At 42.9% G+C, this 14,914-nt stretch overlaps 2 protein-coding genes across 5 annotated transcripts in view; one reads left to right on the top strand and one right to left on the bottom strand.

Annotated features, from left to right (window-relative positions):
* The first annotated feature begins 1,337 nt into the window (after positions 1 to 1,337).
* On the top strand, positions 1,338 to 8,471 carry LOC127008331 (chitinase-3-like protein 1). Of its 2 annotated transcripts, XM_050880216.1 has the most exons (8): positions 1,340 to 1,509; positions 3,020 to 3,231; positions 3,850 to 3,959; positions 4,216 to 4,363; positions 4,728 to 4,819; positions 4,948 to 5,163; positions 6,727 to 6,925; positions 7,146 to 8,471. In XM_050880216.1, exons 1-8 carry the CDS (start codon positions 1,407 to 1,409, stop codon positions 7,287 to 7,289), a joined length of 1,224 nt encoding a protein of 407 aa, XP_050736173.1. In that variant the 5' UTR covers positions 1,340 to 1,406; the 3' UTR covers positions 7,290 to 8,471. The 2 variants fall into 2 exon arrangements, with proteins under 2 accessions (XP_050736174.1, XP_050736173.1); XM_050880217.1 differs by lacking the exon at positions 4,948 to 5,163 and having other exon boundaries at positions 1,338 to 1,509.
* The window catches only part of LOC127008323 (centrosomal protein of 192 kDa-like), a 19,233-nt gene continuing 11,819 nt past the window's right edge, over positions 7,501 to 14,914 (bottom strand). For 2 of the 3 annotated variants that reach the window (XM_050880204.1, XM_050880203.1), the window contains exons 15-28: positions 14,674 to 14,827; positions 14,167 to 14,264; positions 13,802 to 14,058; positions 13,304 to 13,517; positions 12,708 to 12,896; positions 12,130 to 12,294; positions 11,754 to 11,922; positions 11,347 to 11,536; positions 10,748 to 10,916; positions 10,118 to 10,576; positions 9,863 to 9,994; positions 9,277 to 9,629; positions 8,757 to 8,880; positions 7,501 to 8,654 (exon numbers count right to left, since the gene is read on the bottom strand). In XM_050880204.1, coding sequence (XP_050736161.1) covers positions 8,460 to 8,654; positions 8,757 to 8,880; positions 9,277 to 9,629; positions 9,863 to 9,994; positions 10,118 to 10,576; positions 10,748 to 10,916; positions 11,347 to 11,536; positions 11,754 to 11,922; positions 12,130 to 12,294; positions 12,708 to 12,896; positions 13,304 to 13,517; positions 13,802 to 14,058; positions 14,167 to 14,264; positions 14,674 to 14,827 — 2,868 coding nt within the window. In that variant the 3' untranslated portion in view covers positions 7,501 to 8,459. The remainder of the gene's footprint in view (positions 8,655 to 8,756; positions 8,881 to 9,276; positions 9,630 to 9,862; positions 9,995 to 10,117; positions 10,577 to 10,747; positions 10,917 to 11,346; positions 11,537 to 11,753; positions 11,923 to 12,129; positions 12,295 to 12,707; positions 12,897 to 13,303; positions 13,518 to 13,801; positions 14,059 to 14,166; positions 14,265 to 14,673; positions 14,828 to 14,914) is intronic. The other variant, XM_050880205.1, reaches the window with a different exon arrangement.

Genomic DNA, 14,914 nt, shown 5'->3' with positions numbered 1-14,914 from the left:
TGGAGTGGAAAAATTTGGGCGGCTTTTCCGATACCTTACGCCCCCGTCCACCCAGCAGTGAATGGGTATCAGGTATTAATCAGGGGTTGTGTCCCATCTCCTGGGGGTCTGTTCCCTTCTATAATTCCTTCCCCTTCTGTCTCTCCGGCATATGACCACAGATGTTGCGCCGACTAAACTAAACTTTCCAACTTTCTTATATGTCCTTCAAAGCTCAGTGGCCCATTGTTTCCTGATGTAACATTCCTGCAAGCTGCTTCTGGAGTTCACTGGGTTTATGTGCACAAAGCGTGACCCAGGAGTTGTTTATTTTTATTTTATTTATTTATTTTGGTTGTTTATTAATTTATTTTTATCTGTCGTAGTAACACAAAGCGTGACCCTGGAGCTACAGACTTTATTTCAGTTATTTATTTATTTATTTATTTATTTTGTTTGTTTATTTTTTTATCCTTGGAGCTACACACGGCCTTGGCATCTTCCTAGGGTTGCAATATTTGTCGTTTTTAGGCTGGATTTTGTTGTTTTCTATTCCTATTTTTATGTCACTCACTTTTTCTCACTTTTGATGTCACTCTTCGTTTGCTACTAAGGATCTCAGTGTTGACAGGAGTGATAAGAACTAACTGAATATAATTACTATAGTGTTGTTATGGTATAGCTATTATGTAAAGTCCTTTCGTAGTAGTGAATTTGTTTGTTAACCTGACTATATATACTGTAGAATGCTCGTGATTCCTCTTAATCTCTTCTATATTACTTTCTGCCACTTCCTTAACACTTTTCACATATTGATTATGCAACATTTTGGTGGCCTTGGCCTGGCGTGAGGATTGGCAACGCTGCGTGTCAGCTGGCGAGGGCAGTGACTGGAACCTTGTGGTGACGTACACAAGGACTAGAACGCAATAATCTGTATAATTGACTGTCTATTCTGTAATATGATCGTGAATTCTTTTAGTCTATCTCATATTACTTTCGTCCACTTCCAAATCACTTCATTTACGTTTGCTGTTGCGCTCTCCTTAGCATGTACCACTGCGTCTCAGCTGTTGTCTATTGAGGGAAATCTTTTTTTAGTAGTAAATTTCTTTGTTTATCTGACTAAAGATATTGAATGCTCGTGGATCTTCTTAATATATTGATTTCGTCCACTTCCAAGTCATTTTCGCTACATGTGGAGTGGCATGGTATAGTAGTGAATTTCTTTGTACATCTGACTCTATATTGTGTAGAACTCTTCTTAATCTACTCTGTGTTACTTTCTTCCACCTCTATGACACTTTCTACATTTATATACTTGACATGTGGAGGTGAGTGTAGCGGCGGGCGAGTTGACAACACTGCGGCCCAGCTGATGAGGGCAACATGGCGGTGACATACGAAAGGGGTTTGACGCAATAGCCATGGCGGGCCGGCTGTGGCTCGTCCCGGCGGCCATGGCGCTGCTCCTGCCCTCCAGCTGTTGGGGAGAGACTAGTGCACCGCCGCCCACCACCTCCAGGACAGGTACGCGTGGGGAATATAAGGAAAATGGTCTTAGATGTCGGCCGTGGGTGTGTCCAAGGGCAGTGTGTTCCTGAAGGAGGCTTGAATGTGATAATGCATGAGTGTTGGCCGGTTTGATGTGGCGTCTGCTTCTTTTTTCTCTCCTTTTCTTCCTCTGCTTTCTTCTTTCTTCCTCTATTCTTTCTTTCTCTGCTTTCTTCCTCTTTCTTCATTCTTCTTTCCTCCTCTTTTTTTCTGTATTCTTCCTCTGTATCTTCTTTCTTCCTCTATTCTTTCTTTCTCTGCTTTCTTCCTCTTTCTTCATTCTTCTTTCCTCCTCTTTTTTTCTGTTTTCTTCCTCTGCTTTCTTCTTTCTTCCTCTATTCTTTCTTTCTCTGCTTTCTTCCCCTTTCTTCATTCTTCTTTCCTCCTCTTTTTTCTGTTTTCTTCCTCTGCTTTCTTCTTTCTTCCTCTATTCTTTCTTTCTCTGCTTTCTTCCTCTTTCTTCATTCTTCTTTCCTCCTCTTTTTTTCTGTTTTCTTCCTCTGCTTTCTTCTTTCTTCCTCTATTCTTTCTTTCTCTGCTTTCTTCCCCTTTCTTCATTCTTCTTTTTTCTGTTTTCTTCCTCTGCTTTTTTCTTTCTTCCTCTATTCTTTCTTTCTCTGCTTTCTTCCTCTTTCTTCATTCTTCTTTCCTCCTATTTTTTTCTGTTTTCTTCCTCTGCTTTCTTCTTTCTTCCTCTATTCTTTCTTTCTCTGCTTTCTTCCTCTTTCTTCATTCTTCTTTCCTCCTCTGTTTTCTTCCTCTGCTTTCTTCTTTCATCCTTTTCTTTACTCTTCTTTCTTGGGTGTAATAGTCCCTAAGAGCATTGGCCGGTGTGATGTGGCTTCTTTTTTTATTTACCTGTAACGCTTTGTATTGCCTCTTGGGTCCTCCTCCTCTCGGTCCTCTCTCCTGTTCATTCACACACTTTGCTTTTCAATATGTCGTTGTGTCGCTGATATTACAGGCGCGTCAGGGTAGGAGGAGGCACCACCCGGCCCTGCTTCCAGTCTGCTGTCATTGCTGCATACGACCTCTTATCTCATCCATATGTAGACAGCTCCAGTACGAGGAAAATTTTGTTGGTTGTCTCTTTAAACATATGGTGTATAGGATATTGTGAAGTGGTGGACCTAAACTACACATTTACTGAATTTTCACTTGGTGTCTTGATCTTGATATGTAATGTGCACTATATACATTACTACTCTACTATATACATTACCTCACTATATAAATTACTACTTTCATACGGTTGACTGTTGGTGGGAAGGGGAGCCAAGTGTGCATGGGAGGGAAGTGAATAATGTGTAATTGTTAGTGTTGGTGTGTTGTGGTGACAAGTGAGTGTGTACTTGTGTTCTGAATGAGTCTAGTGTGTTGAAGAAGGCTGCTGTGGAAAGTATGAGTGCTTGTATGTGTCAGTTAGGAATGCACTCCCGATCTTAAAGTTGATGTATTTATCACTCATCACTTGACTTGTTTTCAGCCTCTGTGTCAGCGTCAACCCGTAGTAGTGAACACCCCCCCGCCAAGAAGCTTCTCTGCCTCTACAGCCTTCCCTGTCCTGGCCTGCACGCTAGACCCTCCGCCCTCCTCCCCCCCTCAGCCCTTGACTCCTCCCTCTGTACCCACATTGTCATCTCCTCCGCTCTCCTACACAACACCACCATTGTGCCATGCTCTCCGGGGGACACAGAGGTGACTAGCTCAACATTTTTCATATGATCAAAGAAAATTTTGTGAATAGAGAAATATAAATCCACACCTTAATCTCTCATTACACTGTGCAGCTGTAATCACCATATGCTTAAGAGGTCCAGACCCCACCTCCTCCCTCCTCCTTATTCCATGGCAACATCTGCTCCACTCCTTGGCATAATAGTCACAAGTTAATTTTTTTCCTCTTTTTTACAGTAAAGCAGCTCAAAGGGAAAAAATTATAAAAGAAAAAAGAAAAAAGCCCCCTAATTGGTGACCCACTAAAAGAGTGTACAGATGAGTGGCCAAAAGAGAAGTCAGTTTCAGGTGGAGAGGTGTGTGACTAATGAAAAAAATACCTTACCTCCAGCCTCCTTTCATCCAACATTCATCTGCCCTAACCATGGAGGAGGCAGGCAGGGTTACTCTGGGCCAATGTAGCATATGGTGGCTATGGTCAACACTGCTTTATCCCGGGACTTTTTGATGCCACAAATTGAGAGAAGAGGAACACAAGGAAATATTTGTTTTAATATACTTGAACATTTTATTCTTTGTAATTTATCTTTGTAATAACTCCATATAATGATACGTCAGTCAGTCCATTCCTCTCCACAGGTGTACAAGAAAGTGGTTGCTCTGAAGAAGAAGAACCCAAGCCTGCAGGTCATGGTGAGGGTAGAGGGAAACTGGACCGCCCTGACCCGTGACCGCCTGGCTGTTGCTGTGTGAGTGTGAGGCGTCATAGGTCCGACACACATTGATGGCACAGGCTGTCGATCTCTCTCTATATATAGTTTTTCACTCGTCATAATCTCCATTTGCGTACGCCTTTAAAAGTAGAAATGTTCAAGTACTCTGCTGGTGTTTTTAAAGAATGGCAATAGTTCTTGGGGCCTACAGTTGGAATATGCTCCCACAAACACTTAATGTCATTATGATATCTCAACGTACAAAACATCTTGGTTATCCTTCCTTCAACAGGTTTGCTTACAATGCCCAACAGTTCCTGCAGAAGATGGGTTTGGGGGGCCTTGAGTTGTCCTGGCAGCCTCCTGCATTGCCTCCCTGGGGAAAAAGCACTGCCCACCAGCTGTCCCTCCTCCTTCTTCAGCTCAATAATGCCATCAAGGTCAGTCTGTGTGATTCTTGCACATGCTTCATATGTCACACATTTTGTTAGTCTACATTGTCCTAGAGGTGGATAGTCTTTGTTCTGACATTAATACAGCAATGAAAACTATAGTTGTTAGTTGTTTCAGAGGTGAGCTAGAGTAATATAATTTAGTATTTCATTTGAAGGTTGCATACTCCTAAGGTTCATAATTCAAAAGAAAGAGTATTAGCCTAAGTGAAGACTATGAGGACTAAGTTGCTAGAGTTTTGAAAGCCCTGATTGCTAAGAGGAATATTAATCATGGATGCAAGAAGTATTCACAAGAGTAACCCTGGGTATTGTGTGATTAACAGTGACCAACTCTCTCCACCCCCACCAGCTCGCCTCCCACCCTCCCCTCCTATTCTCAATGGTCGTGTCGGCCTCACAGAAGGTGATTGACTCAGTGTACGACATGAAGGTGCTGAACCAGTAAGTCGTGTGATCCTGGCTTTAGTTTTATGCATCATAGTGTCTTTTTAATGTCTATTGCATGCTGTATTTGTCTCTCCTGCATGTTGTGTGAGTGTTGAGTACTCTTCCTCTTCTTTCTTTTCCAGAACTGTTGATTTTGTTAGTGTAGCCACCTATGACTTTCACATTTATGAGTCCTACTTGCCCTTCACGGGTCACGGGGCTCCTCTGCAAGCACGGGAGGCAGAGAAAGGATACTGGGCCACCCTCAACACTCGCTGGGCAGCTAAGTATTGGTTGAGCAAGGGACTGCCACGGGAGAAGCTGGTTGTCACCATCCCCTCCTTTGCTAACACTTGGACGTGAGTCACTCTAATCTACATGATTCCTGTTTTCTCTTTAGCTGCTTGTTCCTAATAATAGCCATATTTATTGGTATGAGTCCTCTTATTTACTCTTAAAATGCACTGTACTATGTAGACTGATCAGTAGTGTTTATATGTTTCCTGTAATCTTTGTTTCCACACTTTGACATCATGAGGGTGTGTAGTGGGTAATGGAAATAACAACAGTAAAATAAGGGATTTGAAGGGGATAGGTATTAGAGGATTCCCATTATGCATGAGGGGGGACAGTACCGTATATCAACCCTGCACTTAACCTCCATAAAACAGTTGCTGTGTGTGCTAACTGGCAGGCCTCCCAAAACTCAAAGTTAATAGTATAGGGCAGACTTGGCATCACTGCTTGGGTGATGGTACTGCACACTCATCGGCCAATTCTTAACTTGTTCCAACGTGCATAAAATTGACTTTGTATTTCTACCAAAACCCTTTTTGAGTAGTAAGGTAACAGATTGCACCGATAAAAACTAATGCAATAATATCTTTATTGATAAGTATAAGGTGAAAGGAAGAAGTGTGGAGTGGTGGAAGAAGTGAAGCAACAGACTTTAAAGTGGTTTGGCCACATGGAGCGAATGAAGGAGAGTAAGATGACCAGAAGGATGTAGTATGTGAGTGAGATAGAGGGAGGGAATGCTAGAGGACGACCTCCAGTGAAATAGAGAGATAGGGTGCAGGAGTACGTTAGGGAGAGGGGGGAAAGATCTTTGAGAAACTTTGAGCAGACAAGGAGGGAGTGTCTGGATAGAGAAAGTCGGAAACTCTTCTGCCGTGGCCATCCCCTGGTGGGAGCTCCTAGGAGCAGGCGTCCATGAAATGATGGTGATGATGATAAGTATGTGCCTTTTGAGCTATTATAAATAAATCTGAAACGACATTCATAACAAAACTAAGTCGGCGCTGCACATAAACGGACATTATCCAGCGACTGTTAAGGCTAGACTTTCTTTTAATACTTTTTACTACTACAAGGTACAAGGCTACAGTCTCCACAATGTCATTTGTTAATTAACTCATTTATTGTAAGATTTCTTGGTATATTTTTAGACCTGGCTAAGTCATAATGGAAGTGATGCTACGTAGCCATAACATAAACATTGGCCGAAGGCAAGAACCTCCTCTTTTCTTTCATCGTCCGTCCTATCATTAATCCTGAAATGTTTCTATTATTTGTGGGTAATAAACTAATAAATGGCCATAAGGAAGAGTGATTATAAGAATAACTATATTTAAATACCAATAGTGTTGATTTTAAGAGGTAACAGAGCGCAAGAGATAGTAGGCTATGTCATGACAAATGAAATTGCCGCAGCTTAGATCTAGTAAACAGCCAATGAGCGGCACAAACACTATCACTCAAGCAATGATGCCAAGCCTGTGAATCCATCCTTGAAGGAAAATCTCCGCCAGCTCTCGTGGAACAGACTATAGTGAATGACACTTATTTAGTATTATGTGTGTGTATAGTATGCCTCCTTTTTTCTGTATCTTGAGTAATGTACATGTTATAATTTTCCACAGGCTGCTCTCTTCAGGGTGGAATAAGGTTGGCGCACCAGCTGTGGGGTTGGGAATAATGCAAGGGCACATGACCTACCCCAAGGTGTGTGGGTTTTTACAAGGCTCTGGACAGCGCTGGGATAAAGCCAGCCGGGTGCCATATGCCTGGAGAAGCCGGGAGTGGGTGTCCTATGAAAATGAAGCCAGTGTGAAGGAAAAGGTAATTATTGCATATTTCATAACCAGCTACTTAGGACTAAAAAGATACTTCAGATATCTTAGCCATGTTTCAGTGTACATTATATATGTTGTGGTAGTAGTGACAAGTTTCGCTATAGGTGGTGTGTTAAATCAGGTCAACATGTATTTTCCAGTCCATCCATTAAGCCTCATCTAGCTCTAAGAACAGTGAGATTAACCCAAGGTTTCTACTGCACTAGGCCGAGCTGGTGATTGCCGAGCACATTGGTGGAGTGTCTCTACTGGACCTCAATTCAGATGACTGGGCTGGCCAGTGCCCTGGGGCCACCACCTTCCCACTGTTGAGGGCTGTGAAGGAGGTGCTTAGTAGGCCTGGGGTCTGAATGTGTGAGTTTATATTTTGTAATTTTTGTCATTGGAGACCACCTGCATTTAGCACATCTATTGTATCAAGTATCATTCTTTTGAGTAACTTATCTGGAATTTGAGGTGTTTGATGTGATGATTGTGCAGGCCACTGTGGCGCACCACTTGCCACGTCTCACATTTTATACCCCCACATGTGGCTTTCAAGAGTAAAATTATGTTCCTCAGTCTTAACTGTCAGGTTACTTGAAATAACTCCATCATAAACATTAAGATTGTAATTGTTGTAAGTAGTATACACATTAGCTCTGCAACTTCAAGGTCCAATATTTTGTGTACAATGAAACCAAAAATCTTCATGCTTAGGTCAGAAAGATAATGATGAAAACTCATTACAAAACATTTTCTATAAAAATATTTTGTAAATTCATTACAATACATTTTGCCATGCAAGGAAGAAGGATGGTAGGGCCTGGAATGAAAGTCAGAGGCAGTGGAAATGAGTTATTTGAGGAGTGCATGTGGTGTGAATAGAATGGATGGAATGAGTAATGAGTGTGTATGAGCGTTTTGGAATGCGTCACGTGGGTGAAGGGAAGAAGTGAAGCGACAGACTTTTAAGTGTAAATGGAGCAAATGGTGGAGAGTAAGATGACCAGGTGGGTGTATGTGAGTGAGGGAATGCTAGAGGACGACCTCCAGTGAAATGGAGAAATAGGGTGCAGGAGTACGTTAGGGAGAGGGGTGCAAGATCCTTGAGAAACTTTGAACAGGCAAGGAGGGAGTGTATGAATAGAGAGATGGAAACTCTTCTGCCATGGCCAACCTCTAGTGGGAGCTCCTAGGAGCGATGAAATGATGATGAATATTTTTGAGTTTATTTCCATGGCATAATGCATAATTTTATTTTAAATGTTAGTTTCCTTGAATGAGAAGATATGGGTAACAAGTCATTAATTATAACATAATTCTCTCTAATTGCCAAAGTATTAGTCTTGAATCAGGTTGATGCCTGTGTAGTGCAGCCAAAGATAATCACCATGTCAAGCCATCAGTTAAATGGTTACTTTCCCTCTAAACCAGCTAAGCTATATGACAACTGCATAACATAAGAGTAACATAAAATATCACAGATTATTTTGGAATGCTGCAAAGCCAAGCCAGTGAGTAGGATTTGCATATAGTGTTCACGGCAATGTTCTGCCTGAGAGAGACACCAGCAGCAGCACCTTGTCCTTCAGAACAGTCAGTTGTAATTGGCCAGTGGACAGACCAGACTTCAGTGGCTTAAAATATACAGGAATATTTATGTAATGGCCAGACTTGATTGTGAACTGTCTGTGTCTCACTGCAAAGGGCCCAGACTTTACTTCTGCCTGTACCTGGAAAAGAAAACAAGCCAATCAGCTTCCATTGAGGGTCCATGTTCAAAATTTAATTGACCAAACAATATATCCTCCATTAAGGCTGCTGGACATGCTCACCGAATGCTCTATTTTGTCAAGGTTCCTGAGCATGACCTTGACGTACGTCTCCTGGAAGACTTTCGTATCTTGAAACTTGGCATTGTCTGACATGAGTTGTACCTGACACTTACGAGTTACCTGTCTGTGGAGGGAAATGAATAGTTAGATCCTAAACAGTGTCAAGTTTTCCGATTCTTTGTTACTTGTTATATATATGGATAACTTCAGTTCTAATTTCTGCTTGTCTATCACCATGAGCTAGTTCATCCATCGTTTATCATTAAAACTTGTTTAATAAAAGGCTAAAATAACAATTAAAAAAAGGAGAAAGGGGGAGGGTATGGGAATGCGGTGATGGGCAGTAGGCAACTCATCTTGCTACTGACTTATTGGGTGAAAACTAATTTCATGCAGCATTATATCTTTACTGTTATTATCATTATGTTGCATTATTTATGTAAATGATGAGTAAATTTAGGTTCATTGATTGTTATACATTTGTGTATAAAATTATAACTGTACTGCCCCTGTCACTCACCTCTGACTCCTAGAGCCACTTGGTAACACTGACTGAGCCTCAACTGGTGCTGTTCTGTTGGTGTGCTTGGTGGAGGTTTGATGTAAAGGCTTCACTGTAGCAGACTGCCGAGAGGAGTTGGTAGTTCTAAGTTGCTGGGTGTTCCTTGTGTTATCACTGGGCTTGTGGGGGTTTGCTGCAGAGTGTACAGGAGGCAGGTTTTCAGTGTCATGGGTAGACAATGACTGGCTGGATGCTGTGGGTGTTTCAGGGGCAGGGACAGGCTTGGGGGGAGGATGGTGAGCTCCAGACTCTTTTTCTGTAGTTGGTAAAATAGTAATGGTGGCACAGCGGCTCTCATTCTCTCCCATAACCTGTTGAAAGAAGAGTTCAGTGAGTTGTGTGACGCTCTTACCATTTTAATTAGTATTCATCTTGGGGGGAAAAAAGCAAAAATGTCAAGCTATTGCTAAAATAATTGGTTATCATTAAATTTTCATGCCTCAGCTCAATTATTTGTGGTATTCTTTATCAGACCTCATGAAAGTAGATTTAAAGTAGAGGTGAGTTGGGTTGAGAAGTGCTCAACAATATGCTTTGAACTAACTTTGAGGGAGTATGTGATAGGTGAAGTTGGGGTGCGAGGGAGGTGGGTTGTCACACACAGCCTAACAGAGGAGTGTCCTGCAAGCACGGCTTCACAGGGCTTGACCTCCAACCATTTACAGTCACTGGAAACCTGAAATATAGATGGTATTAATCACTCTACATATCACTCACTTGATATATAGATGCCTAAGTCAACTTCATCACATAATAGAGATATGTAAAGTACCTATGGTGATGATGAGCACAATGTTACCTCAAGCATCTGTTGTGTGTTGGAGAAATTGACTACAAAGAAGACGTGTGGAGAACCATCATCTGCTCGCACATTCAGTGTCTGTGGCAGCACGTCCCAAGAGGTGGACAGGGAGGCCTGGGATGGGACAGGGTCAGCAGGAGTTGAAGTTGAGGTGGAGCTGCCAACCCTGGAAATGAAGAATGACAAATTACAATAATGATACTTCCACGTTAATCCATGCACACAGGTGACACACACTTGGGTCAGTTCATTAGATGCAAGTTTTATATAGCAAATGCTCATTATGCAAATTGTGTAAATACTAAGACAAAATATCTTGGAGATGCTGCAAGCCCTACTATATACCAACCTCTCCTGAGTGAATGTAAAGTCTGCCACCGTCTCCTCCCCAGCCAGAGAGGCAAAGACTGTGGTTGACTGATCTTCGTTTGGCCGCTGCTCGCCCCAGACCTCCAACTGCAGAGACATACATACATTAGTCACTACCTTGTCTGCAACATATATTATTCATCATCCTGACCTCAAACCCAGCTTCAAGTAGCATGCACAATACACTCAAATGTTGAAGTTTTCACAGCTCAGTATCCCACTGTAAGACTTAATATTAGTACATGTTATTTTACTCACCAGTGTAGTGATGCAGGAGTTGAAAAAGACCACTGCATCTTCAGGCTGTGGTGGGAGGAGGTCAGACTCGTTCAATGCTTTTTTTTCACCAGTAAACTCCTCCACCCAGTTCAGCTTGAGGAGGTCTGGGTTGGTGATGTGCCGTGCCTTCACCTCCTTGTTCTTCATCCTAGGAAAAGCAACACTTAGCTTTACCTGTTCCTCAACACAAAATTGTCCTCATAGTGGCATTCAAAATACTGCATTTTATTCAGATGCCTTGTTGCAAATAAAATATTTTTAATATCTAAAGCATTTGTGTAGCCTGGCTGAAATATTTTGCAATGTAGAATTGGGCAGTTCAATTTCCTCACAATATAGATGTTATGTGCACCTTTTTCCGAGTTCAACAACCTTTTCTTTATTGTTGATCAAGTAGACATGCTTCTTGTGGCCTTGTTTCTTAGCTTTAGGGTCTGCTTCATTGACTCACCGAGTCTATTCTAACTCACCATTAGTGTTAAAAACATGACTGTGGAAACCATTATTAGCAGGAGCTTGCTGCATGTTACAGTTGATGGGTATTCCAACCATCACTACTCAGAATTTGTTATCCTCACCTTCTGTATCTCTTGCGGAGAATCTCCTCTCCAGAAATAACCTGAAGCACCCCTATGATGCCAGGTGTCTTGGCAAGCTGCCTCTGGGTGCCACTGGCCACAATGTATATTTCCTGAGTCTGTCCTGGACCCACCACCAGTCGAGTTGGCTGTACTGAAAGGTCTGATGCCACCTCCTTACAGTGTTTATCTGTTAAAAATAGGAAAGGTGAGGGAATAAAGAGCAGTCCATTGAAGACCAGTCTTAGTAAAGCAAGCAAGGGGAGGCCATCTTATTATTCCCATCTACTAATTACTCTCCCCAGTGTAAATTGGGAAGTCAGTTTTATCATGAATTAATGATTTTGGATGACTTATCAAAGTGAACATGATGTAGATATGCCATGACTAGGATTAGTTGTGCTTACCTAAGAACACTTGAAGGGCAATGCACAGAGTGCGTTGACCAACGTTTGTGACCGTTGTTTGGAAGAAGGCCGGCAGGTCAAGGGACAGATCCTTCATGATGACGGGCTTCCCAGCGCTGCCATCCCTCACCATCAACTCCCCACGTCCTCCATACCCTTGTAGTGGAATCTGGGAGATGATGCAACCTAAGTTATGAGACTCACTGATATGTTAAATGTGAAAGTTGACCGTATCGTAAGCTAATTTGTCTGATAATGATTTGGTGCCCAGTTTTGTAATAATGATAATGCATTTAATCTTATTTGATATAACTGAGAAAGCTGTTTTTTCCCCCCTATGTACATTCAACAAAACTGCTGCACTTCTCTCTCTTACCTTCCACTTGAATGGGTTAGTGGAGCTGCGGTGGCGGAGGAGCAGGGTGGCAGCGAGGGACTCCACAGTGGAGGGTCTCAGGAGTATGCAGAGGACGACCTCCTGACTGGGACTCAGCACCACGTTCAGCTTCTCTTGACCAACATTGTTCTCGTTCTCACACACCTGGATCAACGTTCAATGACACCTTATAAATCCTCACTCACAGACACAGGCAGAGTAGGACAACACTTAAAATGGTATCAGTTAGGGTCCATCATCAGTGAACTTATGTAGAAACATCCACAATGTACATCCTTTCAAGTGTTGTCAAGATGGAAGTTAAAAAAGCAACATCACACATTCCTGGCATACTCAAACATCAGTCCTAAAACTATGAGTACTGGTCACCTTTAATTTAATTTGCCATGAACCAAGATTTAGTATGACAGGTGAAAGACTGGGTAGAGAAAAGGGAAATTAATGTTGGACAATGCAAAGCCGACTAATAATAGTATATAAAGTGGAGGGGTGAAATATCGTGATGGGGACGGTGATTAGGACAACAAGGACACATAATGACAGCATCCCCACCGCACCTGAAAAGCAGGGCTGCCGATGATGGTGATGGACAAGGGCAGCTCCTGCCTGGCCAGAGCATTCCTTAGGGTTATCTTCTGGCAGCTTGAGTCACCCACAGCCACTGCCCCAAACACCAGATGGGATTTTGTGCAGTCCAGGGCTGAGGACAGGGTCTTCTCATTTATGTAGGGGCCAGAGGCAGGGACCTGAGGAACAAGGGACAGACTGATGAATATACATTTTGAACAATACACATTAGGTGACGTATCACTGAGAAAGATTCATTCATCAACATAAGTCCCCAAAACATGAATTAGCCAACTGCATTTAAAAAACACCATATACTTACGAAAATCATTATCAGGCCATATAACCAGTTTATCCATTTTCATATCTTGGGGCCGTATTACAAGTCCAATCCGAGAAGTTTCGGGTCCCTACAGAGTTTGGGATGAATAACTTTGTAGGGACCCGAAACTTCTCGGATTCAACTTGTAATACGGCCCTTAGAGCATGTAGTCCATTTTGTAATTTGGACAATATGACACTTTACTACCCTACAGAAAAGTTTTTCATTCAAGAACTCAACTGCAGAAGATGTAAATAAACCTACCTCAGACAATGGAGCACTGCTTGACTTGGTCACTTGATTGTGAATGTTCTCAATTCGCTTAAGTGCCGAGTGAACAGGTGGGGCATAGGGCGGGGTGAGTGACGATGCTGGGGCGGCGGAGGAGGGCAGAGAGGAAGGTGGAGGGGCAGAGCAGACTCCAGATATAGGTATTTCAAACTCCATCCCGTCTGGCTCAACACGCACCAACAACATGCTGCAGGAGAAGGTGGTACTGAAGAGGGAGGGTGGGAGGCACTCAAGAGACTGACATAAGGGACTCATAGAACTGACCCTAAAGTGATGCAGATTTCTTTTCAATACGACTTCTGGTTTTGACACCATGGAACAAACATAAAAAGCAACCAAAATGAAGTCAAATGGAATTTACCAGTGTTGGGTCTTCCTACGATGGGAGATAAACATTTTAATTGAACATGGTCTCACTTATGATAACTGGTAAAAGAACAAATCAAAACCATTCTAGAGCAGCCACCACACCTGTTTAGAGTACCCGAGGAGGCCCCTGGCATAAATGAGACACTGAGGGAGGTGCGGGTGCCTGGTGACATGGTAAGACTGGGCGGACTGATGGAGAAGGCTCGGCAGTGATCACTGAATGACAGGCTTATACGCAGAGGAAAGGAGGACCCATTCTTGAGGGTGAGTTCGGTGGTGCCAGGCTGGTGTAGGGCCGTCTTAATCGTCAGGGTCTCTGCTGTGCGCAGGATTTCCAACTGCACCAAACCGATGAGTGCCTGCAAGGGTAGGAGTGACGAGGGTAAGATGTCCTTCAGATGCTATGCGCAAGTTCAAGCACAAACACACACATCATTGTCTTCCCTTCAGAGAGGCAGAGGGCTCACCTTGACGGGGCAGGATGCAAGAGTGAGTTGGGTGGGTGCAGGAGTGTCCAGCAGAACCTTCAAATAGCTCTTTACCATTACATTTCTGTTCTGGGCCCCTGTGGAATTATCAAGAGTCAGTAGGAGACCACCAGTGAAATGGATCAACAGGGTGGATGAGTAATGGAGAGTGTTAGCAGGCGAGGGATTGATTTTGGCGAAAGGTAGAGACAGAACGAGAAAAGTTTAACTCTCTTCTGTAGCCCTAGCTGTGCACCAAAGTATTTTACAAGAGAACTGAACATGTAAAGCAAAAAGTAGCTAATTCCTCAACTCCTGACTCTGACTATACACCCCAGCTTCTGCCATGGCTGCCCCCTCAGAGGAACAGGCATCAGATATAGCTAGAAACATATTAATTTTTAGCACACTTTCTCTCTTGATAAACTCAATGAACATTAAATAATTTCTCTCTATGAGTCTTTTTCTTAACATACAAGACTTGCTACAATCCCTGCCCTGCCTCACCTGCAATGCCATCCAGGTAAGGGGCTCTGAGGGTGACAAAGAAGGTGGTTGGAGTGGAGGGAGTGAGTTCACACGAAAGATGGGAGGAAGACACCACCGTCCCACATTTGTTCTTATCCTCCTCCCAGCAGAAGATTGGGGCTTTGGCTGCCATCTGAAAGTAGAAATCTCTCTTAGCCACTTGACTGCAAATTTCCTGCAAGAAGACATCACCAAGCTACAGGAATGGAACAAAAAGTGG

The sequence above is a fragment of the Eriocheir sinensis genome, chromosome 37 (genome assembly GCF_024679095.1).
Source record: "Eriocheir sinensis breed Jianghai 21 chromosome 37, ASM2467909v1, whole genome shotgun sequence".
Taxonomy (NCBI): Eukaryota; Metazoa; Arthropoda; class Malacostraca; order Decapoda; family Varunidae; genus Eriocheir; species Eriocheir sinensis.
Note: the sequence above shows the minus strand (reverse complement) of the source record. Positions and strands in the feature narration are given on the sequence as shown.